Source organism: Kryptolebias marmoratus, linkage group LG3, assembly GCF_001649575.2.
Source record: "Kryptolebias marmoratus isolate JLee-2015 linkage group LG3, ASM164957v2, whole genome shotgun sequence".
Taxonomy (NCBI): domain Eukaryota; kingdom Metazoa; phylum Chordata; class Actinopteri; order Cyprinodontiformes; family Rivulidae; genus Kryptolebias; species Kryptolebias marmoratus.
In genome coordinates, this window is record NC_051432.1 from 26,818,986 (window position 1) to 26,834,303 (window position 15,318).

A 15,318-nucleotide genomic window follows, 5' to 3' on the forward strand; every position below is an offset into this window, starting at 1 on the left:
ATTGAAACTTTCATAAAGTGATCACTGAGTGTTCACCTACAGCTGATTAACCTTTGAAGTCAATCCAAAATGGCCACCACAACCAACATGCCATAAAATACATAAAACTGGCTATAATTTAGTCACGTTTACAGATATTTTGCTGCAGTTTGGCATGGTAGTAGCAGTGTCTCTACAATGTGAAGGTAACAACTGATTAAACCAAAAGTGACACGCCTTGGTGTATGCATATGTACAAAAGATGCCAAAATAAAACAAATAGGAATAATTTAAAAATCAAAACCACTTCTATGAAGTAATCCTGTTAATGAAGTGTTTATAAAGCTGCACTAAACTTAAAGCTGTGACAGTAAACAGTAGAAATAAACAGAATGATTTCTTGGCCTTGGTTGTATCAGAATGAGCTGGCATTATTGAACTACAACACCTAATGATGCAACGCCAACAGTTTTTTATTGCACTGAATTTATAAACGAAGCCTCGCATGTTGTTGTGCAAAACTGCGTCTTCGCTGCTTTGGGAATCCTTCGACTTACGTGATGAATAATCCGAGGTGTCAGACGAGGAAATGGACCCTGCTGTCTCTGGATAGTCCTGTCTGAGACTGAACAGAAGACAAATCTGATTCTGTCTCTTACAGGACTGTCACAGTTTGCATTGTGTGATCTGAAATTAATACCATGTTTTAATCTATTACATCATTTCTTGAGCAGTGACAGCTTCAGAGCCACAACATGCACATAAGACATGTTCACTTTAAGCACTGACGTTTGCAGGAACACAGCTTCTCAGTGTTTGGAGTGTATCTAAGCTTGTTTTACCAGTACAGACAAAACTAAAACACCATTCATGCATCTGCAGGTAGCTTTAGAGGTTAAAAGATAAGCTTACCTATAAAAATTCTAAATAAATAACAACAAAAGTCAACATTATGACTGTCTGTCTTGTGATACTTTGCTACAAATTCACTTCTCAGGCCAGAATATTGGCATAAAATGTTCAAGTTTTACAGATAAATGGGAAAATAAGTAATACTCAGATTCAATTAAATTCAATTCGCTTTGGTTTATTTATGTAGCCCCAGTTCACAACAAAATCATCTCAGAGCACTGTAAAAAAAAACATTCACATTTATATAAGAATGATTGACTTGTTAGAAAAATGACGAAGGACGTCCTTTGAAGACAAATCTGATTTTGTCTCGTAGAGAAGATAGTCAGTTTGGTTTGTTTGATCTGAAAACATATATAATAAAACAATTACTCACTAAGGCTCTATGGATTAAACTGCAAATCGCCAAGGTATCAAAAAATACAGCATCCACAGCAGAAACAACAGAAATGACATATATTTATCATTTTAATGTAAAATTACTAAAAAAAATACTCTCCAATGTTAAAAAGGTTCTCTAATGGGACTTATAATAATTACATCTGGTGTAAAATGAGTTTCTTCATGTTATGTCATATATATTCTGTTTCATTAGTATTTAAGTATCTTGAGAGAATGTGAGTGAACGAGTTTTGAGTCTACCTTCTTGAGGGTCGGTGTGAGCGCACATGGAGCTGCTCCCACACAACAATATGTTGAAACCAAGTATTTCCCACCTACCTGCATGAGTGGGCAGAGCATAGAGGCTCTAAACAAACAGACAAATCCATGAAAAGATATATGCAAAGAAAATGATTTTGTGTAGATCGATGAGTGGCTGAAGTTAAAATGCATCAAACAGTGTGTGTAAGATAAATAATACTGAGACAAACTTTAAGTTAAAAGGGTAAATTATATAAGGATTAAATGTAGGACAGCATTTATGTCACTTTTAGGTTGAAAAAAGAGGTTCAACTCTGTCCTTTTGTTTCCATGATTATGTCTCATGCAGTTTTTAACCTAAAGGAAAGAAATCTCAACTCAAATGTAACAAATCAAAAAAGTAAATTTCAACACAACTGTGGCAGTAAATTTATAGTTTATTAACAGTACACCTTTTTAAGATATTGACAATATTTCTATTTGAAAGCATATATTAAGATATTTAAGTACAACCTCAATTCTGAAAAAGATGGGACGTTGATGTGATGAATTACAAATCTCATAACCCATAATTTATTCCCAATGAAACAGTGTTTGTTTTTCTTTTCGGCTGCTCCCGTCTGCAGAGGTCGCCACAGAAAGTGAACTCAGACGACAGATTTGATCATTTTTTACACCAGATGCCCTTTCTGACACAATCTGGGTCATACCCTCAGCCTCAGGACTACAAGATCGCAGCAATGATCACGGAGCTACGGCAGCCTGTTCCCAGTGGGGCATAGTAAACGTATCAAATGTTTAAACTAATGTTGTACCATATTTAGGGAAAAAAAGGTTGATGTCAACAATGCATCTCAGAAAAGTTGGGACAGGGCCATGTTTCCCACTATGAAGCTTCCCCTCTTCTACACAGTGTTTCAAACACGTCGACTTCATGAGAAAAAATAATAATTCTTGGAAAAGTACCTGCCTGTTTGCTGCCTGCATTCTTGAGTCCTCGTCAGCTAGCGGTGGGACTAAGTGTCTCTTCTCTGGGATCCAGCTCATTTGGCTCAGCTCACAGAAAAGAGACATCTGTTTTGGCTACCAAATGACTCTTCATTACCTACTAGTGAAGACCTGTTTGGGAGCCAAAAAAAGCCAGCTCTTGTTCCTAAATGGCTCTTTAAAGAGCCGTTGAACCCATCATTCTCATCAACCACCATCTTGACTTTTGGACACCATCTGGGGTGTTTATTAGCTATTAGCATTTGTTTTAAATAATTTCAATTAACATGTGATTGTATGTTTTTCATGTGTTTTAATTCCTGTTGTCTTGCAGCAGGAAGGTTCTGGGTTTGACTCCGAGCCAGGGCCTTTTTGTGTGGAATTTGCACGTTTTTCCCCTGCATGCGTGCTTCTGTCTTCTCCCACAGTCTAAAACCTTCCATGTTGGGTTAACTGATGATCCTAAATTAGCCTTATAGGTGTGAGCATGAATGGTTGTGAGTCTCTAATGTGGCCCTGATGTTACTCATAAGCTGCAGAACTCCTCATGTTAATGCTCATAATTGCCAATATGTTCTTGATGCAGCCATTTTGTTTGTCCTTAAACCTCATTAGCTGTCACATGAAGGAAAATCCTCACCTGCTGCTGATAAACTGATCGAAATCACACAAGCAATCATTCCTATTGATAGTTTGCTTTTGTGCACAAACTAAACTTCATGATGTTGCAAGAAAAAAAAGACAGTGAGCGTAAAGAAATACAAAAATTTATTCATTAAATCAAATAATGATGATACTGATTTGATTTCACATAATCTGCCATAAATTGCAAACAAAATAATTATAAAGTAAATGAATCTGAGATAATTATGTATTAAGTAAATCAAGACATTTGTCAAAATGCACTAAATATGATTTTGCAAAGCATTATGTTTTTTTCCTGTCATCAGTTGGTTGTTCATAAAATATTACTACAAAAAGTAAAGCAAAGTGATTGCAGAGTGACTGAAACAGAAGATGTTAGTTATTCTATTTAAGCTGCAAACACTAAAAGTACACTGTTGTAAAATCTTCTAAAGGTAGACCAAAGAAAGATAAACAATCTACACAAACAATAAAAATAATTACTCTCAAAATGGAAAATTTGCATCAATATAAACTGAACTGACACAAACTGAATTCAGAGATTCTGTTTTTGATTAAAGTTTGTACCAGCTGTTTTAGCTGTGTATTAGAAAGCATTTCTATTCTGCTTTTTTATTTTTTTTATTTATTATTGTTTGTTTTTTTTGCTGTTCTACAAAACAAAAAAAACTAACTGAACATCCTGCATGTTTGGGGGTTTTATTTCATTTATTTTTGCCAGGGTTGTGAGGGGTTTTATTTTTTGAGTTTTTGAATATTTATTATAATCAGACAGAGATGTAAAAAAAATATATATCATGCCTCTTTTCATGAACCCTACATCTCACAAATCCAGTATGTTTCTATACTACAGTTCTCATCATTCCAGTCACCATTTCCTGTTGCTCGGTGCCAGAACTCAACACAGTCCTGCTCCTTCCCCTGATGGCTGTTGGGTTGGTTTTTAGCCCAGAACCTGAAAAACATAAAAGCTCATCATGAAGTAGTATAAAAATAAAAAATCTCCATTATATATTTGGCAAATGAACTAAATTGACAAGATAATGAGTTTAGTTTCTTACGCCAGGGTCATAGGTGTTCCGTCGACCCATTTCCACTGCCCTTCAACTCCTCCATCAGTCAGACCGATCCAAACCTCTTTGTCGCTGCTGTACAAACCGTTGATGAAAGCCTAGGAAGAAAAAAGCGGAAAAGCAAGTGAAACGAGACGATTTAGATTTTTCTGGGAGCATGTAGAGTGAATGACAAATGCTGAAACTGAGTTGCTAAGTAGCTAAAACTAGAACTATAGCTAAAAAGTAATAGTAGCATGGGAAGGCAAAAGTAGAGCAAGTGTGCAGAGGCAGATTTCAAAGAGTAGATTTTATATTTAAATAAATTAAACTGAACAGAACATTTAAAGGAATGTCAGACTTTTAAAAGTAAGTTGGACAATCCAGCTATGAAGTAATTTAAATATTTCTAGACATATAAGCTTACAGTTTTTCCCCATCAAGATGTATTAGACCTAGAGACAGAACCGGGACCCTGAAGTTGAAGGCACAAAGGACGTGCGCCCCCTAGTGGCTGGCTGCAGGACGGTTTTTAAGTTCCATCACAAAATTAAAATAAGTCAAGTGGGACATTTTCCTGACTAAAATATAAAAAACACTTTAAGTATTTTTTTATTACTTCTTACCTGCTGCTGTATGCTTAAATGTGAATTTTTAAAAGCACATTTAGTGTCAATTAGTTTTTTGAGGCTTTAATAACTGTGTGATTGACAGGGTAACAGCCTATTAGCTAGGTGGGAGGGTGTGTAAGCGGGACTTTTATATTAAAGAAACAGCCCCACATGTCGAGCGCACGGACCCTGGCTCAAAAAATACAACATGGAAGATCCTCAAAAAATGACATTTTGGCTTCAAGGTTGAACAAAGAGAGGAAGTTGGGATGTTTCTTTATTAAAATTGATGGTATTTCCCTTTAAATCATGATAGCTGATGATATAAATAAGAAATACAAACCATTTCTTCTTCACTGTTTATGATAGTCAGGTCTGCTCCTTTGTCCTGACAATACTTTCTGCTTTGATTCCAGTTTTTCTTAGCTGTAGATTTGAAGTAGCAGCCGAGGTGAAACTTCACCCAGCCTGCAGGGCATCTTTTCTCTGTAAGTAAAAGGACACATGCTGACATAAACGACAAAACAGCTACAACTCTGTCATTTCTCAACATAAGATGAATTTAGAGTAAAACTGGCGGGAAAGACGGCGGGTAAAAAAATGCTTGGCCTTTAATTTCCGTCTGCTCACCTTGAATGGTTGCGTTGAGTTTGTTGATCGTATCCAGCAGCTGTTCTTTCTCAGCGGTCAGGTTCTCAGCTTTCATTTTTAGCTGATCTCTCTCTGCTGTCACATTCTGAAGGGCGAGTTCAGCCGCCTGTTTTTGATTAAGAGCTGTCTTGTATGACACCTGCAGCTCATTTTCTGCGTTTTTAATTATGTCATATGTCTTCTGCAAGGTTTTCAGTGCCGCCGTCAGGTTTTGGTGGCTGCTCGCTATCTTGTCCTTCTCTTGGGCTGAGAAGTTGAACCTGACCTGTAAATGTTCAACCTCCAGAATCAGGTTGTTGTAACTCAGCTGCAGCTGCTCTCTGGATCTGGTTGCGTTGTTGAATTTGTTCTGCAGATTGTTCCTGTCGTTGGTCACAGAATCGTATCTGGACTGTAGCTCTGTTTTGGACTTCACAACTGAGTCGTATAGTGTTTGTAATTTTTGCTGGGCTGTTGATAAGGAATCTTTGTCTTTCTGTAGTTGAGCGTTAGTGGTATTTAGTTGTTCTAACTGTTTTTTTGCAGCAGTCTGGCTGGCCTGTAGCTGACCTTCACGGTCTTTAAGCTCATCTCTTTCGCTTCTTATGGAGTAAAAAGTGTTCATCATTCGATCAATTCTTGTTGATATGTCACTGTTAGTTTGCTGCAACTGATTACGGACAGCTTCAAGATTTTTTTTCTCTGCTCGGACGGTTGTCAGACTTTGTTGCAGGTTCTCTCTTTCTGTATTCAGGGCCTTTATATTTTTCTTATGTTCTTGTCCTACATTTTGATCTGCCAAGAGGACAAGAAAGCATGACTCAGTGATTTGATCCTGATATCAGACAGTGTGGCTTTTTGGCAGAGAAAACAAAAACGGTAGACTCACAGTAGACACTCTGACCGATGATCCCAGCCACCAGGAGAACACACAGCACTCCGAGGCAAATCGTAGTTATCTTGAAAGGCCTGTTTCTCAATGCATAGACTGAATGACAGCAAACAAAGCAGAAGAAGAAACTTAGAAATGTTGAAGTGATCTGAGGAAGTTGTGGTTTTAGTAATGTTGCAAAACACAGCAAATTTCAGGCACGGATGCTTCAGGACTATTAACTTATAACAACAATAAAAACATAAACTACAGGAGCGCTGAAGGATTTTGATTAAATTTGTTGAAAAAGCTGAAACTGAATTAAATTAAAACAATAATAAAAAGGAAAAAATCAAAACAGTAGCTAAAAACTAAAACTAGCAGAACATTGATCCAACCAAAATCAATACAGGGATAAAAAACAAAACTATACTCTAACAACTGAGGACAAATGTTTATTGTTTGGTCCTTTTACGGAAACAACTGGAGATTGTCTAATTATTTATTCCCCCCTACATTTTAAAATCTTAACATTTAAAAGTGGAACATTGTTGAAATTAAAGGTTTAAAACTGTATTTTGGTGATGTGAAAAATTCCCAACCAGCATATGAGGATAATAAGCTTATATTATCTGTCAGATCTAATTTATAGCTGGTTGGTTTTGTACAAAAAGAAACGTCAGTTTGTTGCTTATAGGATTCAATAAATTTCCATCCAAAACTGGAAGAGTTTAAAGGGACTGGTTGGTTGCATTAAATGCATCACCTGGGAGCAGACGCTTTGCAAACTTTTGCAATAGAAGAAGTTGCAACATGACGATTGTGCGCATGACTTATTTAATTAATTTCCATTCTTGTTTGTTGCATGTTGTTTACATCAATACCACTAAAAGAATCATCTGTGTTAATCAAAATGTCTTTACAGATGGAGATTTGGCAGATTTGTTTATATATGAATGTGTAAAACACCCTCAACTGGAGCCGTTTTTGTTAAAATGCCATTGCTGTGTTTATTCCTCACACAGCAGCTCCTAAGAATGTCTTTTCGTCTGCTCCCTTCTTCAGGGGTTGCCACAGCGAGCAAATTTGCACGAAAGATTCGGCAATTGTTTTACACCGGAAGCCCTTTCCGCCACAGCCTGAGCTCAAACATGCAGCCTCAGGATTACAAGACCGCAGCACTAACCACAGAGCCACCGCAGCCCAAGAATGTATTTTTAAAGATTAGTTTGTTTTGTTTACCAATAACTGTTTGGAAAATGATAATGGGGACAATTACCTTTTTACTGTGGGATTTGAAAAGCAATAATGTTAAATCATTCTTATGAAAGAATTGTTTTATTACCTGCAGAGAGAAGTTTTTCGTCTGAAAAAAACATATTATATGCAATTTTACAGTCATCGTTGTCCGTGTTTGTCTTGGTGGAGGCGTGGTACTGGACGGCCATTTTTACATCTGCCTCACGAGCTGAATTTCCTACCAGCAAAACAAAAACACAAATAGTTTCTGACATGGAGATTGAGCAGTGCAATCACAATAAGGTGACTTAACAAATGAAGCAACAGCTTTATATCATTTCAGTAAAGTTCTTATACTGGCATGAAGAATAATTTCATAATTCTCATTAGACTGTTGAAATGTCCTTTGTTGCTGACTGATTCACACAGTTGAAGCACTTGAACAGTTGATTAAAAAACACTATAAATGTAGACGATAAATGGAATAAACCTTACCTCTTCTGGTAAAGAGCAGAAAACTGATGTTATAAAGAAGCTTCTGTTGAGTCGAGATGCATAAAGTCAAACTGACATTCTGCAGAGTTCATGTGTCCTCAATCATATCAAAGAGGATATGTTATCTTTCACTTGTGAGCAGAGGAGTAAAATATGCAGGACGGTTGGTGGGAGGGACAAAAGTCTTCTTCTGGTTTTTTCACTTCTTTTCATTTCAGTTTTCATCAGAAAGGTTTTCGATGTTTTGCGCTTTGGAGAAGTTGAGGTCCACAGAAATTTAGCTGATTGGCAACAAAGGTTTTCTCCAGAATCTGTCCAGGAAACCAATCAAGGCTGTCTAGACTAGGAGTGCAAAGAGTGCTGTCCCCAGAATACATAATTCAAATATTAAACAAACTGACACCTCCTCAAACTGAAACACACACTCCTTTTCTTTTTTCGTGCAACCTACAGATTTACTTCTGATATACAGTGAATATTTCAGTGAAAATACTGAGAAAAAAAACTGAAAGAAGTGAGTTGCTTGTTAAAAACAGACTTCCTGTATTGGAAAATAATATTTTTACCAGTACTGTGGCTTTAATCTTGTACATTATTAAGCATATTAAAATAGAAATTGAGGAATTAACCAGACTCAGACCTTGTTGCCATTTCCTCATATGAAATCTGCACTGTTAGCATTTTAGGTTTGGTGAAAGGTCTTCTTTTTTATTTGTTTTCATGAGAAATTAATTTTCTGCAAAAATCTGCAAGCTCAAACTGAGTTATAATTTCATTTTTACATTTTAGGTCAGATCAAACTGCCCTCTCCACTGAGACCTTCAGCTCTGAACAGAGCTGACGTCCTTGTGTGACGAATACATTTGATAAACTCTCTCTGTCATAAAAAAAAACATTCTTCTACAGTCTTAAAGCAGACATACGTATTCCGCTGCTTGGCATTGTTTTACCGCTGACATTATTTACTCAGCATTTCTTTGATGTTAAATCTGGGTCTTTTAATCTTCCTTGCCTGCTGCCAAAAACAAGGAATGAATCTACAAGTGGAAAACTTTTGGAGTCAAACCAGTTTAAGATAGCTGTCACAGAAATTGCTATAACTCAGCCAGTTTCACAGTTATTGAGCTAAACTTTGGTGTCGTGGTAGCTGATAGTCATCCACAACATATATTCTGAGCACTACTCACCGTGCAGCATCTTTCTTTAAGGTTCTTAGTGTCTGTCTAGCAAAATATCTCCTTAACCATTGGACAAAACTGAGTGAAACTCTCAGAAAGTAATCAGTGTCTGAACATCTACAGCTCATTCACATTTGGAGCCAACCCAATTCAAGATGGCTGCCACAACCAATTGACCTTAGCAAACCCAAAAATGGCTATAACTCAGATGATTTTAAACTTATTTTGGTGTGGCAGTGTCAGGATTTGGGTTTTATTTGTGTTTTTGTATTCAGTTTATTGCTTTTATTGTCTTCATGGTTCAGTTTCAGTTTATTTTATTCAGTTATCTTTGTTTAGCCTTGTCTTAGTTCAGTTCTTGGTCCTTGTGTCTTTATTTCCGGTCATCATTCACATCTCCTCAGTCAGTCTCTTGTTTTCTTGCCACGCACACCTTCACCTGATCCTAGTTGTTATCACTCACCTGTGCCCACTTCCCCTAATTACCCTCTGCTTTAAAACCCGGTCATCTCCTCACTGCTGGTTCTTTGTCACTTCATGCGCTGTCTGGTTGTCCTCCTCATCTTATGTTTTGGATTTTGTTATGTTTGGTTTTGCTGCCACGTCAGCCTTTGTTTTTGATTCTCTTTTATTTTAATAAATTAGTTTGTTTTTGAAAGATGAGTCTGGGTTCACCTCCTTCTCCACCCATCATGACAGACAGTAACTGAAAGTCATCTTGAACACGTTCTCTGAGGATTGAAACATCTTGCAGGATCTCATAATATTGCATGAGTTTGTTCAGCTTTTAAAGGAACTTCTCTTTGTTCTCATAAATATTACTCACTCCAACCAAAGCTGCTGATTCAGAAAAATTTCTGCTGATCAGAAAAACTAAATGGTTTCGTGTGTCAAAAACTTGTTGCACAACCTCCTGTGTCGAAACTTGCTTCAGTTTTTTTTATTTTGTTTTTATTTTATTATTTAATAGGACTTTTTTACTTCTGTTGTAAATTACATGTGGGAAAACAAATAATCTTTTTATCCTTGTTACATATTTGTGGTTGCTTTTTTATTTTTACAGGTATTTTTTTTTATCCCATTATAGGAGTCATGTTTTTTTTTCATAGTTTTTTTTAATGCAATAAGAGGAGCAGAACTGCTGTATTACAAAGAAAAACTGTTTATTTCTTATTTATATGAACAATGTAAATACTGATTTTATTCTTATTTTCAGCATCTATGTACCTATACTTCTGGACATTAAGTGCTAATCAGCCACATGTAGTTCTTTTGAATAATTTAAACAAATTTCAAAAGACTTAAATGTTTCCCTCTTTCTATTACAGAGCACCTTCTACTTGTCAAATGTCTACAATCTTACACATAAGCCCCAAAGTTTAGACTTCTCTGGAACCAGATAAAATAAATTTCTCAATCTGAGATAGAATATAAATATTTAACTTTCAAATAACTGTATTGTTATGACGTTACAGTGTAAAAATGTTTTTTAAATGGTAAATGGCTTGCACTTGTATAGGGCTTTTTCTAGTCCAAGGACCCCAAAGCGCTTCACACTACAATCAGTTCTTCCTCATATCTACTTTAAGAAAAGCTGAAAAGCTTGCTGGGGTTTCTGCTTTTAGCAAGAATCTTTTCATACATTACAGGCCTGCTTTAGTTCATATGGTACAGCAGGAATATTTCTGTTTCTTTCTTTTGAATTTGACTTGACTATGACTTGTTACCAAAAACACGCTTGTCTGAGGCCACCGTAGAGCCTCTTCTCAGTTAAGGGAAAAATATAAAGAAGACTAAAGAAAATCACATCAGTGTCGTGAAACAAGCTGTCATTTAAAAACCCTCCGACGGACCCCGCTTATAGCGCCTCCAAGAAGGAAAAGCAACAACTTCAACAGCACCACCTTCAGAGCAGGAGAGGATGGTGACCCTTCAGAAACAGAAAATATCACCCAGTCCTACTTATTTAACCAGCAAATATGAAAAGGAACACACTTATCAACTGTTTTGACCATTGGTGGACCATGTTTTCCACCTTTATCAACTTTCTTGTCATTAAAATTTTAAACTGCTTCAACATTTCCAACTAAAATAATTAAAGATGGGTCTCAAGTGAAGGTTATTGGTCAAAGATGAGCTAAAGTTTAACATGTAGAATAAAAATATATTTCTCACTCTTTTCTGCGTGCCGTAAAAATCTGTCAGGTTAAAGCTGAACATGGGGAAATGTGTTAAGTTGTTCAGAAACTGGGAGCTTTTAGGAGGCCTCCTTTAAAGGTGCTTAGCTATTAATTGTTAGTCAAATAGCTGAAAATTTTAAAGACTGCATTTGATTTTGGACCCTTACATTGTCTGTGAAGTGACTGGATATTATAGATGTAAAATGTATGGTTTGTTTTTTGATGTTTTTTTTAATAACCGCTGTGTCTAAAGCTGATCCAGTTGGTCCAGCAAGATTTGTTTGCAAAAAAAGTTTCAGTTTTAATTTGTGTGTTAAATTTGGTGGCTCATCCACTTTCAGTCATTGTTACAAATATGTGCACAGTAAAGTTATGTCTAATGCACCAAATAAATTTTAAAAAAAGGAAAGAAAGGCTATATAAAAGCCTCAGATTACCTTTTTCAACTGTCACTGCACTGCTCCTGCCTATTCTAAAATCTAATAGAAAAAAAACCTGAAATACAAATTGTTGCTTTTTGTTGAATAACAGCAATAAAAGCAAAAACGCCACCTGATGCGTAACGTTTACCCCAAGCCAATAAAGACACTGTGGAAGAATGCAGCTATTGTAATTCAGTGACTTTATTCTATTTTCTAATGAATTAAAATAGACTCTCGGTGAGCAGAAGGCGAGATGCTGGGAGGAGGCAGGACAACTGGCAGTGAATGACTCACTTCAGCTCGGAGATTTCTCAACAGGTCTGTTGAGATTAAACAGAACCACGGCGCATAAGACAAGATCAAGCGTGCCAAAAGTGACATGATTGTGGGATCAGTTTGGTTCTATATTTAACCGTGATGACGTGTTTCTGATGTGAGGCATCAGATGATGCGACTGTCTGCATGGGAGGAGAGCAGGACTGGGCGGCTGAAAGTATGAGACGAATTAAAAAGTAAAACTATTGACGGCAACGTTTTCGGAGAGATGAAAGGAACGGAGCAGGAGAAGTTCTGTCCTGTTTGGATTTGAATCAATAAAAGTAGAAATTGATGAATGAAACCCTCATTAGCTCATCTCTTTCCGACTTTACTAAAAACTGAATTTTAAATGCATAGCTGATAAATTAACGGCTAAGTTAACAGAAATGGTAAACCACAGCTCAGTGAGGCAACGAGGCAAAAAAGCAATAAATAATAGAAATCAAAAATACACCCACTTACTTTATCTCCATTTCTTATTTTGTGTTGTTAGGGGAGAATATGTGTACTTTAAACATGCTGCCTACCACACACAGACACACACTTTACCTTTTGGTTTAGTATTTGTGTTAAAAACAACACTGCAGAATTTACAAAAATGCATAAAAATAAAGTAGATGCAGGCTTAAATGGAAGACCTAGCATTTCCTGAAGGATTGCACATTTCAGCCAGAGTTTTAGACTAAAATCATCTTTTGTTGTTAAATTATGAAACAATTTTGGTCAACAATGTTATGAGCAAAGTAATGCATTATCAAGAGTGTGTTGTGGATGACTCTCAGATACTACCACAATGAATTTTAACTCAGTACCTGTAAACTTGGCAAAAATATATTCATTTTTTGTGTTTTCTACAGTCAGTTAACTGTAGCAGACATTTTTAAATGGATTGGTTCCAAAAATGAATCCATTTCAGATATATATCTGCTGATTATTTTCTGAAAGCGTCAATAAAATCTGTGGTTCATGAGATATTTTGCTAACAGACAGCATTTACTCTGTATATTTTAAGAAAAGATTTGGTGCAGTTTATTACAGTTCAGAATGTGTTGTGGATCAGTCTCAGCTACAATCACACCAAGGTTTAGGACAACTTCTGTAAAACTGTCTGAAGTAAAGCCTTTTTGTTTTTATAATATTTGCATTTCACAATCTGTGGGTTTACACTTGCCTGAGAAAATGCACACAAACAGCTGTGAACATCATAGATTATAGTTGTTCTCATTATTCAAATTAACTTTGAGAAATTGGTACATGGGTAAAAAAAAAAAATCTGTGTCTACGTTGTTTGTTATTATGTGCACAAAGCTTCTGCAGATGGTGTACTTTCAGCGCCGTGTAGAACGATTAAGGTGCAGAGGTGACAAAAACTGTTGCACAAATTTAGATGTTTGAATCAGTATCATCATGGCAACCTGAGAAAAAAAACACACATCTGTAAAATAAACAGAACCCAAAATGACATTTAATTGATGTAAGAAGTGCAGCAAAAACTCCCACATCCACAAGAAGACAGACAACAGGTCGGCTACAACTGAGACGAACATACAAAACATAAAAAGAATCATCACAGCAGGACTCCTCATGTTGGCGTAAATCAGGTGCAAAGCTTTTGGGATTTTTTTGTCATCTGCAGATGTTGCAAGAACAAAATATACCTGAGAATAGAGGAATTCAGTTTTCTCTCCGAGTGCTGAATGTCTTTGTTAAAAGTTGCTGAAGAAGCTAAAACAGAATCTAAAATGATCTGAACGATAACCAAAAGTTAAAAGGAACAAAACTGTACTTACAATTGGCAAAACAAATGCTAACATCGGCAAAAACAGTAGGTAAAAGCTCTCAAAGAGCAGAAAGTTTTTAAAGAAATCTCATGTATTATTATGACTTATTATGACGATGTGTTCAGTAATGCATTGAAGGCTTTTTTTTCCTACAGCTGAGGAACATATTGGGGTACTGTGGGGGGTTATTTGGCTCATTCAGGAGGCAGTGACATGTGTAAGGGTTGGAACAAACCAAGATCTGTTATTAGAAGATGACCACCATGTGAGCCACGACCACCCACACCTCCCCCGTACCCCTCACCCCATCCCAGAAAGGCCGGGCTTGGTCATACATGATGCATGGATCCTTCAGGAGGACGAGAACATTCTGGGAATATTTTTTGCACAGAAGGGACAGGAATGAGAGTTTTATTTTTCTGAAACACTGCAGTCTTCGGGCCTCAGTCAACACTGTGTTACAGACATTACACAGTTACAATAAAATCACAATTTACTAAAACAAAAACATGTTAAAAGGCCCAGCATTCCTTTAACAATAAGTGTCCACCACCATTTGTGCCAAAGGTTTTTAACTAAGATAATTTTATGTGGAGAAATGATGGACTTGTAGCTATTTTTGCCAAACCTTGAATGCAAAATGAATATATCTCATGCAATCTGTTAGCACTCAGAGTATGTTGGGGATGAGTCTCAGCTACTAGCACATCACATTTTAGTAAAAGATCTGTACCTTTGAATAACTTATAGCCATGTTTGCTACTACATTAGCAGCCACCTTGAATTGGCTCAGTTGTTGATGTGCACCAAATGATTATTTTCTAAAACTCTCATTAAAATCTGTTCAGTGATTAATGAGATATTTCAGTAAAAGGCAGACGAACACAGATGCAAACATATAAAACTTTAACTAACATTAACTTCCAGTCATTTCTGTAGCCTTACCCAGACCTTAACCCAAACTATCCTGCATGTTTTACTTGTTTCTCTGCTCCAACACACCTGATTTGAATCAATGGGTGATTAACAGGCTTCTGCAGAACATGAAGAGGTAATTTAACCACTGAATCTGGTGTGTTGGAGCAGAGAAACAAGTAAAACATGCAGGATAGTGGCCCTCGAGGACCAGGGTTGCCTACCCCTGCCCTAACCTTTACCGATTTCACACCTTACCCCTAACTCGTGTGCCACCATATTAGAACTGAGTTTTCATCCCCATAAGGACAACCAGTCCTGACATAGTAGGTGATTATTCCAGAAAACGTTCTGAAAAGGTTACAAAAACTAATCACACTCACTGAGGCAAACCTGCCCTTCACCTTTAAGTGGTAGGTGATTATAATAAAAGTTCCTCTGAAATTAAAATATCAGGTCCT

General features: G+C 36.6%; 1 protein-coding gene across 1 annotated transcript; it reads right to left on the bottom strand.

Moving 5' to 3' along the window:
• Positions 1-3,903: 3,903 nt before the first annotated feature.
• LOC108245490 (CD209 antigen-like) lies at positions 3,904-8,345 on the bottom strand. Its single transcript, XM_017432438.3, has 7 exons — positions 8,064-8,345; positions 7,675-7,806; positions 6,348-6,446; positions 5,459-6,253; positions 5,172-5,314; positions 4,227-4,336; positions 3,904-4,120 (listed from the first exon to the last, which is right to left on the bottom strand). Exons 2-7 carry the CDS (start codon positions 7,775-7,777, stop codon positions 3,982-3,984), a joined length of 1,389 nt encoding a protein of 462 aa, XP_017287927.1. The 5' UTR covers positions 7,778-7,806; positions 8,064-8,345; the 3' UTR covers positions 3,904-3,981.
• Between the last annotated feature and the right edge of the window lie 6,973 nt (positions 8,346-15,318).